Consider the following 16,354-nt stretch of genomic DNA (forward strand, 5'->3'; position numbering starts at 1 on the left):
GGACTCAGAATAAAGGACTCTGAATGCTAGGGACCTGTGACTGGACTTGGACTCAGAATAAAGGACTCTGAATGCTAGGGACCTGTGACTGGACTTGCACTCAGAATAAAGGACTCTGAATGCTAGGGACTTGTGACTGGACTTGGACTCAGAATAAAGGACTCTGAATGCTAGGGACCTGTGACTGGACTTGGACTTGAGGTTTAGTGACTTGACTACAACACTGGTATCCTGGCTGTACAACCCACATCTCATATTACCAGACCCTGCCATCCGGCTGGAAGGACCACAATGAAAAAGTGTGCCACCTCATAGGGTCTCAGAGAGAGGTGCTGGTTTAGATAGGAGCGGTCAGCCTGGGGCCCGGGTTAGAGGTGAGATGATGACCGGTAGGAGACAGACGAGAGCAGTTTTGGTTCTTTGTTCTCATGCCTGTTTTTCACAAACCAATTCAAACAGTTTCTGTTCTCTAGTCTCAAGTCTCTCCAGTTGGGTTTTAACCCTCCCTCTCCTATGGATGTTTTCATACTCAGCAGAATGGTTTAACTCAAACATTCTCTCTATTCTACATTTGAGTCATTTTAGCAGACGCTCTTATCCAGAGAGACTTACAGTTAGTGAGTGCATACATTTTTCATACTGGTCCCCCCGTGGGAATCGAACCCACAACCCTGGCGTTGCAAGCGCCATGCTCTACCAACTGAGCTACACGGTTCTCCAGTTGGTTTTTGCTGTACCACCCTCCTCCTCCATGTTTCTCTGTCTGTAGGAGATTGGTCGTATCTCCATCGAGATGCACGGAACCCTGGAGGATCAGCTGACCCACCTCCGCCAATACGAGAAGAACATTGTCAACTACAAGCCAAAGATCGACCAATTGGAGGGAGACCACCAGCTGATCCAGGAAGCTCTGATCTTCGACAACAAGCACACCAACTACACCATGGAGGTAATAAAGTCAATTAGATTATATCTGTATTTATTATGGATCCCCATTAGTTCCTGCCAAGGCAGCAGCTACTCTTCCTGGGGTTTATTATGGATCCCCATTAGTTCCTGCCAAGGCAGCAGCTACTCTTCCTGGGGTTTATTATGGATCCCCATTAGTTCCTGCCAAGGCAGCAGCTACTCTTCCTGGGGTTTATTATGGATCCCCATTAGTTCCTGCCTAGGCAGCAGCTACTCTTCCTGGGGTTTATTATGGATCCCCATTAGTTCCTGCCAAGGCAGCAGCTACTCTTCCTGGGGTTTATTATGGATCCCCATTAGTTCCTGCCAAGGCAGCAGCTACTCTTCCTGGGGTTTATTATGGATCCCCATTAGTTCCTGCCAAGGCAGCAGCTACTCTTCCTGGGGTTTATTATGGATCCCCATTAGTTCCTGCCAAGGCAGCAGCTACTCTTCCTGGGGTTTATTATGGATCCCCATTAGTTCCTGCCAAGGCAGCAGCTACTCTTCCTGGGGTTTATTATGGATCCCCATTAGTTCCTGCCAAGGCAGCAGCTACTCTTCCTGGGGTTTATTATGGATCCCCATTAGTTCCTGCCAAGGCAGCAGCTACTCTTCCTGGGGTCCGGCAAAAGTAAGGCAGTTATACAATTTTAAAAACATTACAATACATTCATTACAGAATTCACAACACACTAAGTGTGTGCCCTCAGGCCCATACTCCACTACCACATATCTACAACACAACATCCATGTGTACGTGTGTGTATAGTGTATAGTGTGTATGCATGTGTCTATACCCTTGTGTGTGTCTCTTCACAGTCCCCGCTGTTCCATAAGGTGTATTTTTATCTGTTTTTTAAAATCTGATTCTACTGCTTGCATCAGTTACGTGATGTGGAATAGAGTTCCGTGTAGTCGTGGCTCTATGTAGTACTGTGTGTCTCCCATAGTCTGTTCTGGACTTGGGGACTGTGAAGAGACCTCTGGTGGCATGTCTTGTGGGGTATGCTTGGGTGTCTGAGCTGTGTGCCAGTCGTTTAAACAGACAGCTCGGTGCTTTCAACATGTCAATGCCTCTCACAAATATCCACCATACTGGGAACAATGTTTGCTTTGACATATCGAGATCGGGTACAATTCTTATTGACAACTAGAGAACCTTCAGAATACGTTTTTGAATGTGTGACCTTACGATGACAATATTGGGTCTTACCCCCCCCCCCCCCCCTGCAGCATATCCGTGTGGGCTGGGAGCAGCTCCTGACCACCATCGCCAGAACCATCAATGAGATCGAGAACCAGATTCTGACGAGGGACGCCAAGGGCATCAGCCAGGACCAGATGAACGAGTTCAGAGCCTCCTTCAACCACTTCGACAGGGTCAGTTTCACAGAGAATGCAGGGAGGAAGAGGTTTTTCAGTACACTCATTGTCTACCTACTAAATAGTAGGGATCGGAATATTGTTATAAACAATGCGTTTTCCACATATGTAGGCCACATCAGCAAAGCCAGGAGGTTGAGGTAAGAGAGGATAGTTTGTTGTGGGTCATTGGACCATGTTAATCCTCTCATATAGTGGGACTAACAAACTAGGGGACTTATGAAGGGTTTGTTTTTGCATCATGTAGATAATCAGTGTTGACCAACTGATAACATCGATAGTGGTGTTGAACTAATTTAAGTTGATCTATTTGTTGATGAAGAGAAATGTGAGTATATGAGGGGAGAGGATAAGATCACCTTACTCCTACTCCACTGATGGGAGCAAACCTCAGGACACCAAATATACTATTCCTCTCAGAAGACATTCTCCCTAGCTTTTTGCAGCCCCTAGCCCCCATCCGTCCCACTTCTCCTCCCCCTCCCTTCCTCTCCCCCTCCCTTCCTTTCCTCCCCCCTCCTCCCTCTCCTCCTCCCCTCGCCCTCCCCTCCCCTCCTATCCCCCCCCCCCACCTCCTCCCAGACCACAGTGTTTACATCAGTAGCTCAGTATCAAGAACAGAACACCTCCTATTATGGATGGATGGAGGAGTTTTTATTTATCTTACACACTTCTCCTCCCCTCCTCCTCCCCTTCTCCTCACCTCCTCCTCCCCTTCTCCTCCCCTTCTCCTCCTTCCTCCTCCCCTCCTCCCCTTCTCCTCCCCTCCTCCTCCCCTTCTCCTCCCCTCCTCCTCCTTCCTACACTCCTCAATATCCCCAACCGAGCCTTGATAGCTAGACTCCACCATTACATTTCTCCATGACCTCAAGCATTCTTCCATAGCCACCCCTATTGTTCATCAGTCAATAGCCTCAGTCAATAACTGTGGAAGGAGTCCTAAGGGGAAACGGTTCTAGTGTCGTGTCTTTCTATTCTTGGGGATATCTGTCACGTTTTTCCACTCTGTCACCATGAGGCAGCATTTAATACAAATCCATTTTTTTAGGGCAGTTATGAGTTAATGAGGTTTGCTCTTTGATGTGGAGTCTATTGGAGACAGATATGTAAGGACAACTTTTCCCTGAGACATGGCTGTAGAGTGTATCCATCCCTATGGCGTTACGAGGTTTTACAGTCATGTCTCAGACCAAGGGGAAAATATGCCGGGGTTTCCCAAACTATGACGTATGAATGATAGCCTGTCGCATACCATTACACAAGGCCCTGTACTGTAAAGTCTGCCTGCCACACTGTACCGAACACCTCTGAATGAATGTCCTGTCACTGGCCAAACACAGCAGTGTGTCACAGCTACAGCTCCTCACTGTAAGGTCCTAACGTTTGTACACTGTTGTGTTCTCTGTCTCTTCTTGTGCATGGCCCCAACCCCTTATCAACCACCCACCCCTATCCCCAACCCCTTATCAACCACCCACCCCCATCCCCAACCCCTTATCAACCATCCACCCCTATTCCCAACCCCTTATCAACCATCCACCCCTATCCCGACCCCTTATCAACGTCCACCCCTATCCCCAACCCCTTATCAACCATCCACCCCTATCCCCAACCCCTTATCAACCGTCCACCCCTATCCCCAACCCCTTATCAACCATCCACCCCTATCCCCAACCCCTTATCAACCATCCACCCCTATCCCCAACCCCTTATCAACCGTCCACCCCTATCCCCAACCCCTTATCAACCATCCACCCCTATCCCCAACCCCTTATCAACCGTCCACCCCTATCCCCAACCCCTTATCAACCATCCACCCCTATCCCCAACCCCTTATCAACCATCCACCCCTATTCCCAACCCCTTATCAACCATCCACCCCTATCCCCAACCCCTTATCAACCATCCACCCCTATCCCCGACCCCTTATCAACGTCCACCCCTATCCCCAACCCCTTATCAACCATCCACCCCTATCCCCGACCCCTTATCAACCATCCACCCGTATCCCCAACCCCTTATCAACGTCCACCCCTATCCCCAACCCCTTATCAACCATCCACCCCTATCCCCGACCCCTTATCAACCATCCACCCGTATCCCCAACCCCTTATCAACGTCCACCCCTATCCCCAACCCCTTATCAACCATCCACCCCTATCCCCAACCCCTTATCAACCATCCACCCCTATCCCGACCCCTTATCAACGTCCACCCCTATCCCCAACCCCTTATCAACGTCCACCCCTATCCCCAACCCCTTATCAACGTCCACCCCTATCCCCAACCCCTTATCAACCATCCACCCCTATCCCCGACCCCTTATCAACCACCCACCCCTATCCCCGACCCCTTATCAACCATCCACCCCTATCCCCAACCCCTTATCAACCATCCACCCCTATCCCCAACCCCTTATCAACCACCCACCCCTATCCCCAACCCCTTATCAACCATCCACCCCTATCTCCGACCCCTTATCAACCATCCACCCCTATCCCCGACCCCTTATCAACCATCCACCCCTATCCCCAACCCCTTATCAACCATCCACCCCTATCTCCGACCCCTTATCAACCATCCACCCCTATCCCCAACCCCTTATCAACCATCCACCCCTATCTCCGACCCCTTATCAACCATCCACCCCTATCTCCGACCCCTTATCAACCATCCACCCCTATCTCCAACCCCTTATCAACCATCCACCCCTATTCCCAACCCCTTATCAATCATCCACCCGTATCCCCAACCCCTTATCAACCGTCCACCCCTATTCCCGACCCCTTATCAACCATCCACCCCTATCCCCAACCCCTTATCAACCATCCACCCCTATCCCCGACCCCTTATCAACCATCCACCCCTATCCCCAACCCCTTATCAATCATCCACCCCTATCCCCAACCCCTTATCAACCATCCACCCCTATCTCCAACCCCTTATCAACCATCCACCCCTATCCCCAACCCCTTATCAACCATCCACCCCTATCCCCAACCCCTTATCAATCATCCACCCGTATCCCCAACCCCTTATCAACCGTCCACCCGTATCCCCAACCCCTTATCAACCATCCACCCCTATTCCCAACTCCTTATCAACCATCCACCCCATTCCCAACCCCTTATCAACCATCCACCCCATCCCCAACCCCCCCCCCCCTCTTTCTGCATGACACACCCCTACCCTCTCCTATCCACCCTACCCCTCCTGACTACTTCACCCCACCCCTTCACTGACACCGCTCTGACACACCCGTTCCATGTGTGCTGTGCTGCATGAACTGTGGCTTCACCCTGCTCCACCTGACACACCTCCACATGGCCTGGCCCCATACCTGGCCCCATACCTGGCCCTTCACACCTGTTACACCTGGCCTGGGACCCTACCTGGATTTTCACACCTGGCACAACTGGCCCTTCACACCTGGCCTCCTACCGCACCTGACACCCCCAGGACCACTCGGGCACTCTGGGGGCTGAGGAGTTCAAGGCCTGCCTGATCAGTCTGGGCTTCGATATCGCCAACGATGCACAGGTACTGAACACAGCTCCACCCTGCAGGGGCCTTTGGTTAACAATGTTGTTTTGTTCTCTTTGTTTTGTACCTTTTATCCCCTCTATCCCCCCTCTACCTCAATGTATTCCCTGTACCCCCTCTATCCCCCCTCTACCTCAATGTATTCCCTGTACCCCCTCTATCCCCCTCTACCTCAATGTATTCCCTGTACCCCCCTCTATCCCCCTCTACCTCAATGTATTCCCTGTACCCCCTTCTATCCCCCCTCTACCTCAATGTATTCACTGTAACCCCCTCTATCCCCCCTCTACCTCAATGTATTCCCTGTACCCCCCTCTATCCCCCCTCTACCTCAATGTATTCCCTGTACCCCCTCTATCCCCCCTCTACCTCAATGTATTCCCTGTACCCCCCTCTATCCCCCTCTACCTCAATGTATTCCCTGTACCCCCTTCTATCTCCCCTCTACCTCAATGTATTCCCTGTACCCCCCTCTATCCCCCCTCTACCTCAATGTATTCCCTGTACCCCCTCTATCCCCCCTCTACCTCAATGTATTCCCTGTACCCCCCTCTATCCCCCCTCTACCTCAATGTATTCCCTGTACCCCCTCTATCCCCCCTCTACCTCAATGTATTCCCTGTACCCCCTCTATCCCCCCTCTACCTCAATGTATTCCCTGTACCCCCTCTATCCCCCTCTACCTCAATGTATTCCCTGTACCCCCTCTATCTCCCCTCTATCTCAATATATTCCCTTTACCCCCTCTATCCCCCCTCTACCTCAATGTATTCCCTGTACCCCCCTCTATTACCCCTCTACCTCAATGTATTCCCTGTACCCCCCTCTATCCCCCTCTACCTCAATGTATTCCCTGTACCCCCCTCTATCCCCCCTCTACCTCAATGTATTCCCTGTACCCCCTTCTATCCCCCTCTACCTCAATGTATTCCCTGTACCCCCTCTATCCCCCCTCTACCTCAATGTATTCCCTGTACCCCCTTCTATCCCCCCTCTACCTCAATGTATTCCCTGTAACCCCCTCTATCCCCCCTCTACCTCAATGTATTCCCTGTACCCCCCTCTATCCCCCCTCTACCTCAATGTATTCCCTGTACCCCCTCTATCCCCCCTCTACTTCAATGTATTCCCTGTACCCCCCTCTATCCCCCTCTACCTCAATGTATTCCCTGTACCCCCTTCTATCTCCCCTCTACCTCAATGTATTCCCTGTACCCCCCTCTATCCCCCCTCTACCTCAATGTATTCCCTGTACCCCCTCTATCCCCCTCTACCTCAATGTATTCCCTGTACCCCCCTCTATCCCCCCTCTACCTCAATGTATTCCCTGTACCCCCTTCTATCCCCCCTCTACCTCAATGTATTCCCTGTACCCCCCTCTATCCCCCCTCTACCTCAATGTATTCCCTGTACCCCCCTCTATCCCCCCTCTACCTCAATGTATTCCCTGTACCCCCTTCTATCCCCCCTCTACCTCAATGTATTCCCTGTACCCCCTCTATCCCCCCTCTACCTCAATGTATTCCCTGTACCCCCCTCTATCCCCCTCTACCTCAATGTATTCCCCATACCCCCCTCTATCCCCCTCTACCTCAATGTATTCCCTGTACCCCCCTCTATCCCCCCTCTACCTCAATGTATTCCCTGTACCCCCCTCTCTCCCCCCTCTACCTCAATTCTTCTTCTTCTTCTTCTTAATGTCCACCTGGATACCTGTGACATCCCTATCCTACTCCATTTCTCCCCCAAACTTCCTCTTCCACCTTTCAATCTGCTCCTCCTTCGTTCTTCGTCCTCCGTACTGTTTGTCCCTCGCTGGTACCTGTAGAAGAAAACAGGGATGATGGAAGCGGAAGACTTCAAAACCTGCCTTATCTCCCTCGGTTACAACATGGTAAAGCCAAACCACCCGTTCCATCCCGCCCTCTGTCAAGTACCCTCCTATGAACCTATGAACGTATGAACGTAGCAATATGTGTCTGCCTTGTAGTCCTTTGTGGAAAGGTAACAACTGTTCACTCGTCTCTTCAAGATCAGTCTACATTTATTTGGAAACAAAACGGTCCACCAATCACGATCGGATTGATAGATAACCAGAAAACATGTCTGATCTCTCATTTACAGTATAGACATTCTACTTTGTTTACTGTCTGTATTGCCTGGTCCCAGTCACATCTGTTTGTGCTGTCGTACAATGGGTCCCTATGGGGACCTGGTTAAAAGTAGTCCACTATATTATAGGGAATAGTGTACCATTTGGGACACAGTCTATACGTCACCTTTATGTGAAAGCTCCATCTGCTAACTGCAGAATGTGATGTGATGCTTGCAGTGTGTTTGCTTGTTGCTCTGGCGACGGTCCCCATGGTGATAGTGTTCCATGGCTCCTGTCCAATAGGGTGAAGCGGAATTCTCTCGCATCATGAGCATCGTCGATCCCAACCGGGTGGGCGTGGTCACGTTCCAGTCCTTTATTGACTTCATGTCCCGGGAGACGGCCGATACTGACACCGCTGACCAGGTCATTGCCTCCTTCAAGGTCCTGGCTGGGGACAAGGTAATCATATACATTTATCAACTATTCAATTAATCAAGCTAGCAAGCAAGCGATCAAATCAATCAGTCAATCAATCAATCAGTCAATCAGTCAATCAATCAGTCAGTTTAGTCATTCAATCAATAAATTAAATGCATTCTTAAAGCCCTTTTCATCAACAGTTGCCAACTGACTCACCCTAGTCCAAATAGTTTATATTTCTTTATAAAGCAACCCAGCAAGCACAACCAAAAATATGTATTTTCGATGTCTTTTCATTGTCTTGTGCTCATTGGGAAGAGATGGGTTAATAAGGAAGAAGAATACACAATATGAAAGGAAAAGGAAGACAGACAGCAGATCTACAAGCTAGGGCTGTTTTCCAGTCACATCCATTGTCTTGCTTGACTTTCAGCATGATCTCTGTGAGCGTTTGATTATGTCTCTCCAGAAGTCCATTGCTCCATGGACTGTATGCAGCAGTTGGCTTTACCTCCATGTTGAATGTCTTATTTCATTAATTAATTGAATTCTCCTCAATTGTCACTGTGCAATTTCTGGGACGGGCCATGCACACTTATCCAGGAGTGAATGAAGTGCTTGACGATTTTTCACGGGGTGTCTTTTGTATTCACAATGCTTCCAGCGCTGAAGTGTGTGATGTGGTGGATTATGTGAAGGTACCACACACACTTGGTCCTAGCTCATCTGGCAGGGCTATACGGTCAATACAGACGGAAACATCAAACATTACATCCTTATTTACTATTCTTGCCTTCTTCTGTCCCCTTACACCAGAACTTCATCATGGCCGATGAGCTTCGTCGTGAGTTGCCTCCTGATCAGGCAGATTACTGCATCGCACGCATGGCGCCCTACTCCGGCACCGACGCCGTGCCCGGCGCCCTGGACTACATGTCCTTCTCCACCGCACTCTACGGAGAGAGTGACCTCTGAGTCACCTTTGGGTGACCTTTGACCCCTGACCTGGGAGGTTATGCCTTATGAGGTCACTCACCAGTCTACCTGCTCTCACCACCGCCCGCAAGACCATCCTACTGTCCTTCCAGTGAGCGCAAGACGTTGAAAATGTATTTTTAGTTGAAAAGACATCAAAAATACATATTTATGGTTGAAAATATGTTGAAAATATGTCATTTGTGTTAGAAAATATGTTTTAAAAAAAATATGTATTTTTGGTTGAAAAGACGTCAACATCTTGTTCTCACTGGGCCATCACTGCAGTCCTGTTCTAGCCTGGGTCCCAGATCTGTTGGTGATGTCTTACCATCTCCTTTTTCACTCATCGTTGTCACGCCAGTTTGGCAAAACAGCACAGACAGATCTGGCACCAGGCTAGCTCTGCTCTACAACACTCAGAACATGTTTTCTATGTCCCTGGCCTTATCTTATATGTCATAATCATCCTGTCTGCTCCCTCCTCCTTTTTCACCCCTTCCACCTCCATCGCCCTTACCTCCTTACTAGTGTAGGGTGAATTTGCCCCAGGACGCTGATTTGTTTTTAGCATTTTCCCCCACTAATGGTTAAGGTTAGGACTGGGAGAGGGGACACTGATTCTAGATCTGTTGCCTCGGGGGGGGAAACTTCACCCCTTCCTTCCTTCCCCACTCCCTCCCTCACACTCTGCCTCAGATCTACTTGCTTCCTGTGCAATGCAGCAAATCTCTCCAGGTTTAACAAAGAGGATGAGAAATGTGTTTTTTTTTTCTTCCTTGTTTTTCATTTCTTTCTTGTTATGTTTTTCTTCATAAAATGAATAAAGTTAACATATTTTATTATACAGAACAAAAAAAGGTATTTTTCTTCACCTGATAAAAAAAAAAATGGAAATAAAGAAATATTCTATACTTTCTCTTGACTTAGTCCTACTTTGTCAACGTACACACTGACATCACAATATACCACTGCTGGTTATCGTGCCTCTGATGAAGCTATAGATACAATTAAAAAACCGAACTGCCTTAGTAATGCCACTATGACCTGATGCTTCAGAACAGAACGGAGGATCAAGATCGATGGTAGCCTACCCTCCATGTAGGTGGAGTGGACTAAGTAGGTGGGAGCCTACCCTCCGTGTAGGTGGAGTGGGACTAAGTAGGTGGTAGCCTACCCTCCATGTAGGTGGAGTGGACTAAGTAGGTGGTAGCCTACCCTCCATGTAGGTGGAGTGGACTAAGTAGGTGGGAGCCTACCCTCCGTGTAGGTGGAGTGGGACTAAGTAGGTGGTAGCCTACCCTCCATGTAGGTGGAGTGGACTAAGTAGGTGGGAGCCTACCTGGAGGCTCTGTGTTGATAGGCTGGATGTAGAATGTTAGCGTCTAGTTTTAGAGCCTGCTGTGGAAGAATGGATTAAGAGATGAAGAAGCAGAGGACACCGGTGGAGGAGCCTAGTCAACATTTGAGCAGATGTTATAGAGGGTGCAGCGAAATGCTTATGATACTAGCTCCTAACAATGCAGTAAAATCTGGTTTTAATTAGTAAAATGTCAAACAAGTACAAAAAAATGTTCCTTTTTTTTATTTTTTTATTTTTTTAAGTACAGTAAAAAAACAAGAAATCAAGAACATCGAATCCAATTAGCACCCAAATAGCACTGTAGCAATAATCAATATATGTCTGTACACCGGAAGAATTTACACAAGATATACTAAGAATGATATGTCCAGCAGTAGAGATATTTGAGCAGCTAACCCCCCGGGGTGCACATTTTGGTTTTTGCCCTAGCACTACACAGCTGATTCAAATAACCAACTCATCATCAAGCGTTGATTATTTGAATCAGCTGTGTAGCGCAAAAACCAAAATGGGCCCCAGGACCGAGTTTGGGAAAACCTGTATTAGCGTGAGCTATATCAAGAATCCAATTTACCACGTGGCTAAAGTATACTGAACAAAAATATAAACGCACCATGCAACAAATTCAATTATTTTACTGAGTTACAGTTCATATAAGTAAACCAGTCAATTGAAATAAATAAATTAGGCCCTAATCTATAGATTTCACATGACTGGGCAGGGGCGCAGCCATGGATGGGCCTGGGAGGGCATAGGCCCACCCACTGGGGAGCCAGGCCCAGCCAATCAGAGTGATTTTTTTCCCCACAAAAGGGCTTTATTACAGACAGAAATACTCCTCAGTTTCATCAGCTGTCCGGGCGAGGGTCTCAGATTATCCTGCAGGTGAAGAATCCAGATGTGGAGGTCCTGAGCTGGCGTGGTTACACATGGTCTGCGGTTGTGAGGCCGGTTGGACGTACTGCCAAACTCTCTAAAACGACAGTTTATGGTAGAGAAATGATCATTAAATTATTTGGCATCAGCTCTGGAGGACATTCCTGCAGTCGGCATGCCAATTGCACGCTCCCTCAAAACTTGAGACAAAACTGTACATTTTAGAGTGGCCTTTTATTGTACCCAGCACAAGGTGCACCTGTGTTATGATCATGCTATTTAATCAGCTTCTTGATATACCACACCTGTCAGGTGGATGGATTATCTTGGCAAAGGAGAAATGCTCACTAACAGGGATGTAAACAAATTTGTGCACAACATTTGCGAGAAATAAGCTTTTTGTGCATATTAAACATTTCTGGTACCTTTTATTTCAGCTCATGAAACACGGGACCAACACTTTTACATGTTACGTTTATATATTTTTTAAATGTTCCAGCCCCCCGACCATCCGCTCAAGAAAAAAGGTGCCCGTGGCTGAATCTAGTTGATGATCCCTGTAATAATGGGTTGTAGAGTTTGATTATCGTCTGGGTCGAATAATCATGTTGAGCTTCGAAGCATTACAGAAGAAGAACAAGACGCTGAAATATGGCATTTCCTGCTGAGTCAAATGTTTGATGTGGTCTTTTCAGTTTCGCCACCACGATGACAGACACCTGTTCTCGACCAATGAGATTATGAGTAAAATGTATACCAAAATGTTTTGGTTAATCACATGATCTGGTGTTGTAATCTGTAGCTATACTGTGGCATGCCCGGCCAGTCTGTGCTGTGGATGGGAATACCTCATTATTATGATACCGACTCATGAAGGATTCTGTCTCTAAGTTGCTGGTAGTAGTAGGTTCATACGATGTGATAAATACGTATTTTACTGGTTGAAATCTGGTCGGGGTGTCTTATAACCATATCACAACCAGATGAAGTATTTTTGATGTCATGAAAAATATGTCTTATTTTGGTTGATATCTGGTTTTTGGTTGAAATCTGATTGAACTGCTGACCAGTTATCTAAATGCTACTCAATTAATAGAAACCAATCTATGTAAACATGTGCATAGTGTTTGTGGACCATGCACCAATTGCATATAAGACATTAGAACCATTACAATTATTAAAATTGGAGTAATGCTCTGGCTAATGGTACTCGGGCCAAGTCCACTTCATCTTATCCGGCCCGATTCACTTTTTCAGGAGTAGGGCCATTTGGGGGTTTTATTCGGCAGGTGATGAAATAGCAATTTTTTTAAAACAAAGAAATGTGATATACACTGCTCAAAAAAATAAAGGGAACACTTAAACAACACAATGTAACTCCAAGTCAATCACACTTCTGTGAAATCAAACTGTCCACTTAGGAAGCAACACTGATTGACAATAAATTTCACATGCTGTTGTGCAAATGGAATAGACAACAGGTGGAAATTATAGGCAATTAGCAAGACACCCCCAATAAAGGAGTGGTTCTGCAGGTGGTGACCACAGACCACTTCTCAGTTCCTATGCTTCCTGGCTGATGTTTTGGTCACTTTTGAATGCTGGCGGTGCTTTCACTCTAGTGGTAGCATGAGATGGAGTCTACAACCCACACAAGTGGCTCAGGTAGTGCAGCTCATCCAGGATGGCACATCAATGCGAGCTGTGGCAAGAAGGTTTGCTGTGTCTGTCAGCGTAGTGTCCAGAGCATGGAGGCGCTACCAGGAGACAGGCCAGTACATCAGGAGACGTGGAGGAGGCCGTAGGAGGGCAACAACCCAGCAGCAGGACCGCTACCTCCGCCTTTGTGCAAGGAGGAGCAGGAGGAGCACTGCCAGAGCCCTGCAAAATGACCTCCAGCAGGCCACAAATGTGCATGTGTCTGCTCAAACGGTCAGAAACAGACTCCATGAGGGTGGTATGAGGGCCCGACGTCCACAGGTGGGGGTTGTGCTTACAGCCCAACACTGTGCAGGACGTTTGACATTTGCCAGAGAACACCAAGATTGGCAAATTCGCCACTGGCGCCCTGTGCTCTTCACAGATGAAAGCAGGTTCATACTGAGCACATGTGACAGACGTGACAGTCTGGAGACGCCGTGGAGAACATTCTGCTGCCTGCAACATCCTCCAGCATGACCGGTTTGGCAGTGGGTCAGTCATGGTGTGGGGTGGCATTTCTTTGGGGGGGGCCACACAGCCCTCCATGTGCTCGCCAGAGGTAGCCTGACTGCCATTAGGTACCGAGATGAGATCCTCAGACCCCTTGTGAGACCATATGCTGGTGCGGTTGGCCCTGGGTTCCTCCTAATGCAAGACAATGCTAGACCTCATGTGGCTGGAGTGTGTCAGCAGTTCCTGCAAGAGGAAGGCATTGATGCTATGGACTGGCCCGCCCGTTCCCCAGACCTGAATCCAATTGAGCACATCTGGGACATCATGTCTCGCTCCATCCACCAACGCCACGTTGCACCACAGACTGTCCAGGAGTTGGCGGATGCTTTAGTCCAGGTCTGGGAGGAGATTCCTCAGGAGACCATCCGCCACCTCATCAGGAGCATGCCCAGGCGTTGTAGGGAGGTCATACAGGCACGTGGAGGCCACACACACTACTGAGCCTCATTTTGACTTGTTTTAAGGACATTACATCAAAGTTGGATCAGCCTGTAGTGTGGTTTTCCACTTTCATTTTGAGGGTGACTCCAAATCCAGACCTCCATGGGTTAATAAATTTGATTTCCATTGATAATTTTTGTGTGATTTTGTTGTCAGCACATTCAACTATGTAAAGAAATAAGTATTTAATAAGATTATTTCATTCATTCAGATCTAGGATGTGTTATTTTAGTGTTCCCTTTATTTTTTTGAGCAGTGTATTTCACTTCCACGTCATCGAATTTGCAAAGTCATTAAAAGCTAAAATTGTTGACAGTCTCTGCGGTCATAGCTATCAGAGATGGTCCCTAATTGAGAGAATCTCAGATGCTATAAATGTATTTGCTTTTGCTACAGGCTAAGGCAGTGTTTTTCGTTTTCCATCCAATTGAAAAGTGCACATTCACTTCCATAACATTTGTTCTAGGGTACCAGCATGTAAGATAAACGTGCACAATAATACAGGGTCCCGTACAACATTTCCCTGCCGTTAAAATGCAGTAAAAATGCAATACAATAAAATAATGGTTGTTTAATGAATGATATCTGGTAGCTTGCTGTGTGTGTTGGCTTCTAATGAATGATATCTGGTAGCTTGCTGTGTGTGTTGGCTTCTAATGAATGATATCTGGTAGCTTGCTGTGTGTGTTGGCTTCTAATGAATGATATCTGGTAGCTTGCTGTGTGTGTTGGCTTCTAATGAACGATATCTGGTAGCTTGCTGTGTGTGTTGGCTTCTAATGAATGATATCTGGTAGCTTGCTGTGTGTGTTGGCTTCTAATGAACGATATCTGGTAGCTTGCTGTGTGTGTTGGCTTCTAATGAATGATATCTGGTAGCTTGCTGTGTGTGTTGGCTTCTAATGAATGATATCTGGTAGCTTGCTGTGTGTGTTGGCTTCTAATGAATGATATCTGGTAGCTTGCTGTGTGTGTTGGCTTCTAATGAATGATATCTGGTAGCTTGCTGTGTGTGTTGGCTTCTAATGAATGATATCTGGTAGCTTGCTGTGTGTGTTGGCTTCTAATGAATGATATCTGGTAGCTTGCTGTGTGTGTTGGCTTCTAATGAATGATATCTGGTAGCTTGCTGTGTGTGTTGGCTTCTAATGAATGATATCTGGTAGCTTGCTGTGTGTGTTGGCTTCTAATGAATGATATCTGGTAGCTTGCTGTGTGTGTTGGCTTCTAATGAATGATATCTGGTAGCTTGCTGTGTGTGTTGGCTTCTAATGAATGATATCTGGTAGCTTGCTGTGTGTGTTGGCTTCTAATGAATGATATCTGGTAGCTTGCTGTGTGTGTTGGCTTCTAATGAATGATATCTGGTAGCTTGCTGTGTGTGTTGGCTTCTAATGGTCGTTAACTGCACTGTTTACTGCGCTGCACATTTTCTTCTGTTCCCCTGAATGCTGTTTTGATGGTTCTATTATGAATAACTAAATTAGTCCAAAATGATTGCACCTGAATTTGACCCTGAAAATATGACTATTATATTACTCCTTAAAGGGTTTTAATCAATTAACATAATGTGTGCAGTAATTGTATTTTTCATTTCAGTAGCTAAATACGGATTGAAATCTGCTTCACACACACAGGCAGCATGCTTTCTTAAGCACATTGGTCAACATTCCATACATTCCATACAGGATGGTGTTCTCGGGGTGATGAGAGGTGTTGGGTTTGTGCCAGACATAGCGTTTTCCTTGATGGCCAAAAAGCTCAATTTCATCTGACCAGAGTACCTTCTTCCATATGTTTGGGGAGTCTCCCACATGCCTTTTGACGAACACCAAACGTGTTTGCTTATTTTTTTCTTTAAGCAATGGCTTTTTTCTGGCCACTCTTCCGTAAAGCCCAGCTCTGTGGAGTGTACGGCTCAAAGTGGTCCTATGGACAGACACTACAATCTCCGTTGTGGAGCTTTGCAGCTCCTTCAGGGTTATCTTTGGTCTCTTTGTTGCCTCTCTGATTAATGCCCTCCTTGCCTGGTCCGTGAGTTTTGGTGGGCAGCCCTCTCTTGGCAGGTTTGTTGTGGTGCCATATTCTTT

The 16,354-nt window shown here is 47.2% G+C and overlaps 1 protein-coding gene across 2 annotated transcripts in view; it reads left to right on the top strand.

Moving 5' to 3' along the window:
- LOC311125148 (alpha-actinin-1) overlaps nucleotides 1-10,287 on the top strand; it is a 20,020-nt gene extending 9,733 nt beyond the window's left edge. The window contains exons 10-14 of one of the 2 annotated variants that reach the window (XM_084199212.1): nucleotides 770-949; nucleotides 2,185-2,331; nucleotides 7,706-7,771; nucleotides 8,276-8,434; nucleotides 9,212-10,287. In XM_084199212.1, coding sequence (XP_084055338.1) covers nucleotides 770-949; nucleotides 2,185-2,331; nucleotides 7,706-7,771; nucleotides 8,276-8,434; nucleotides 9,212-9,370 — 711 coding nt within the window. In that variant the 3' untranslated portion in view covers nucleotides 9,371-10,287. Of the gene's footprint in view, nucleotides 1-769; nucleotides 950-2,184; nucleotides 2,332-5,793; nucleotides 5,875-7,705; nucleotides 7,772-8,275; nucleotides 8,435-9,211 lie in introns of both variants that reach the window. The other variant, XM_084199211.1, reaches the window with a different exon arrangement.
- Nucleotides 10,288-16,354: the final 6,067 nt, after the last annotated feature.

This window comes from Coregonus lavaretus (assembly GCF_964263955.1).
Source record: "Coregonus lavaretus genome assembly, contig: HAP1_SCAFFOLD_4480, whole genome shotgun sequence".
NCBI classification, from domain to species: domain Eukaryota; kingdom Metazoa; phylum Chordata; class Actinopteri; order Salmoniformes; family Salmonidae; genus Coregonus; species Coregonus lavaretus.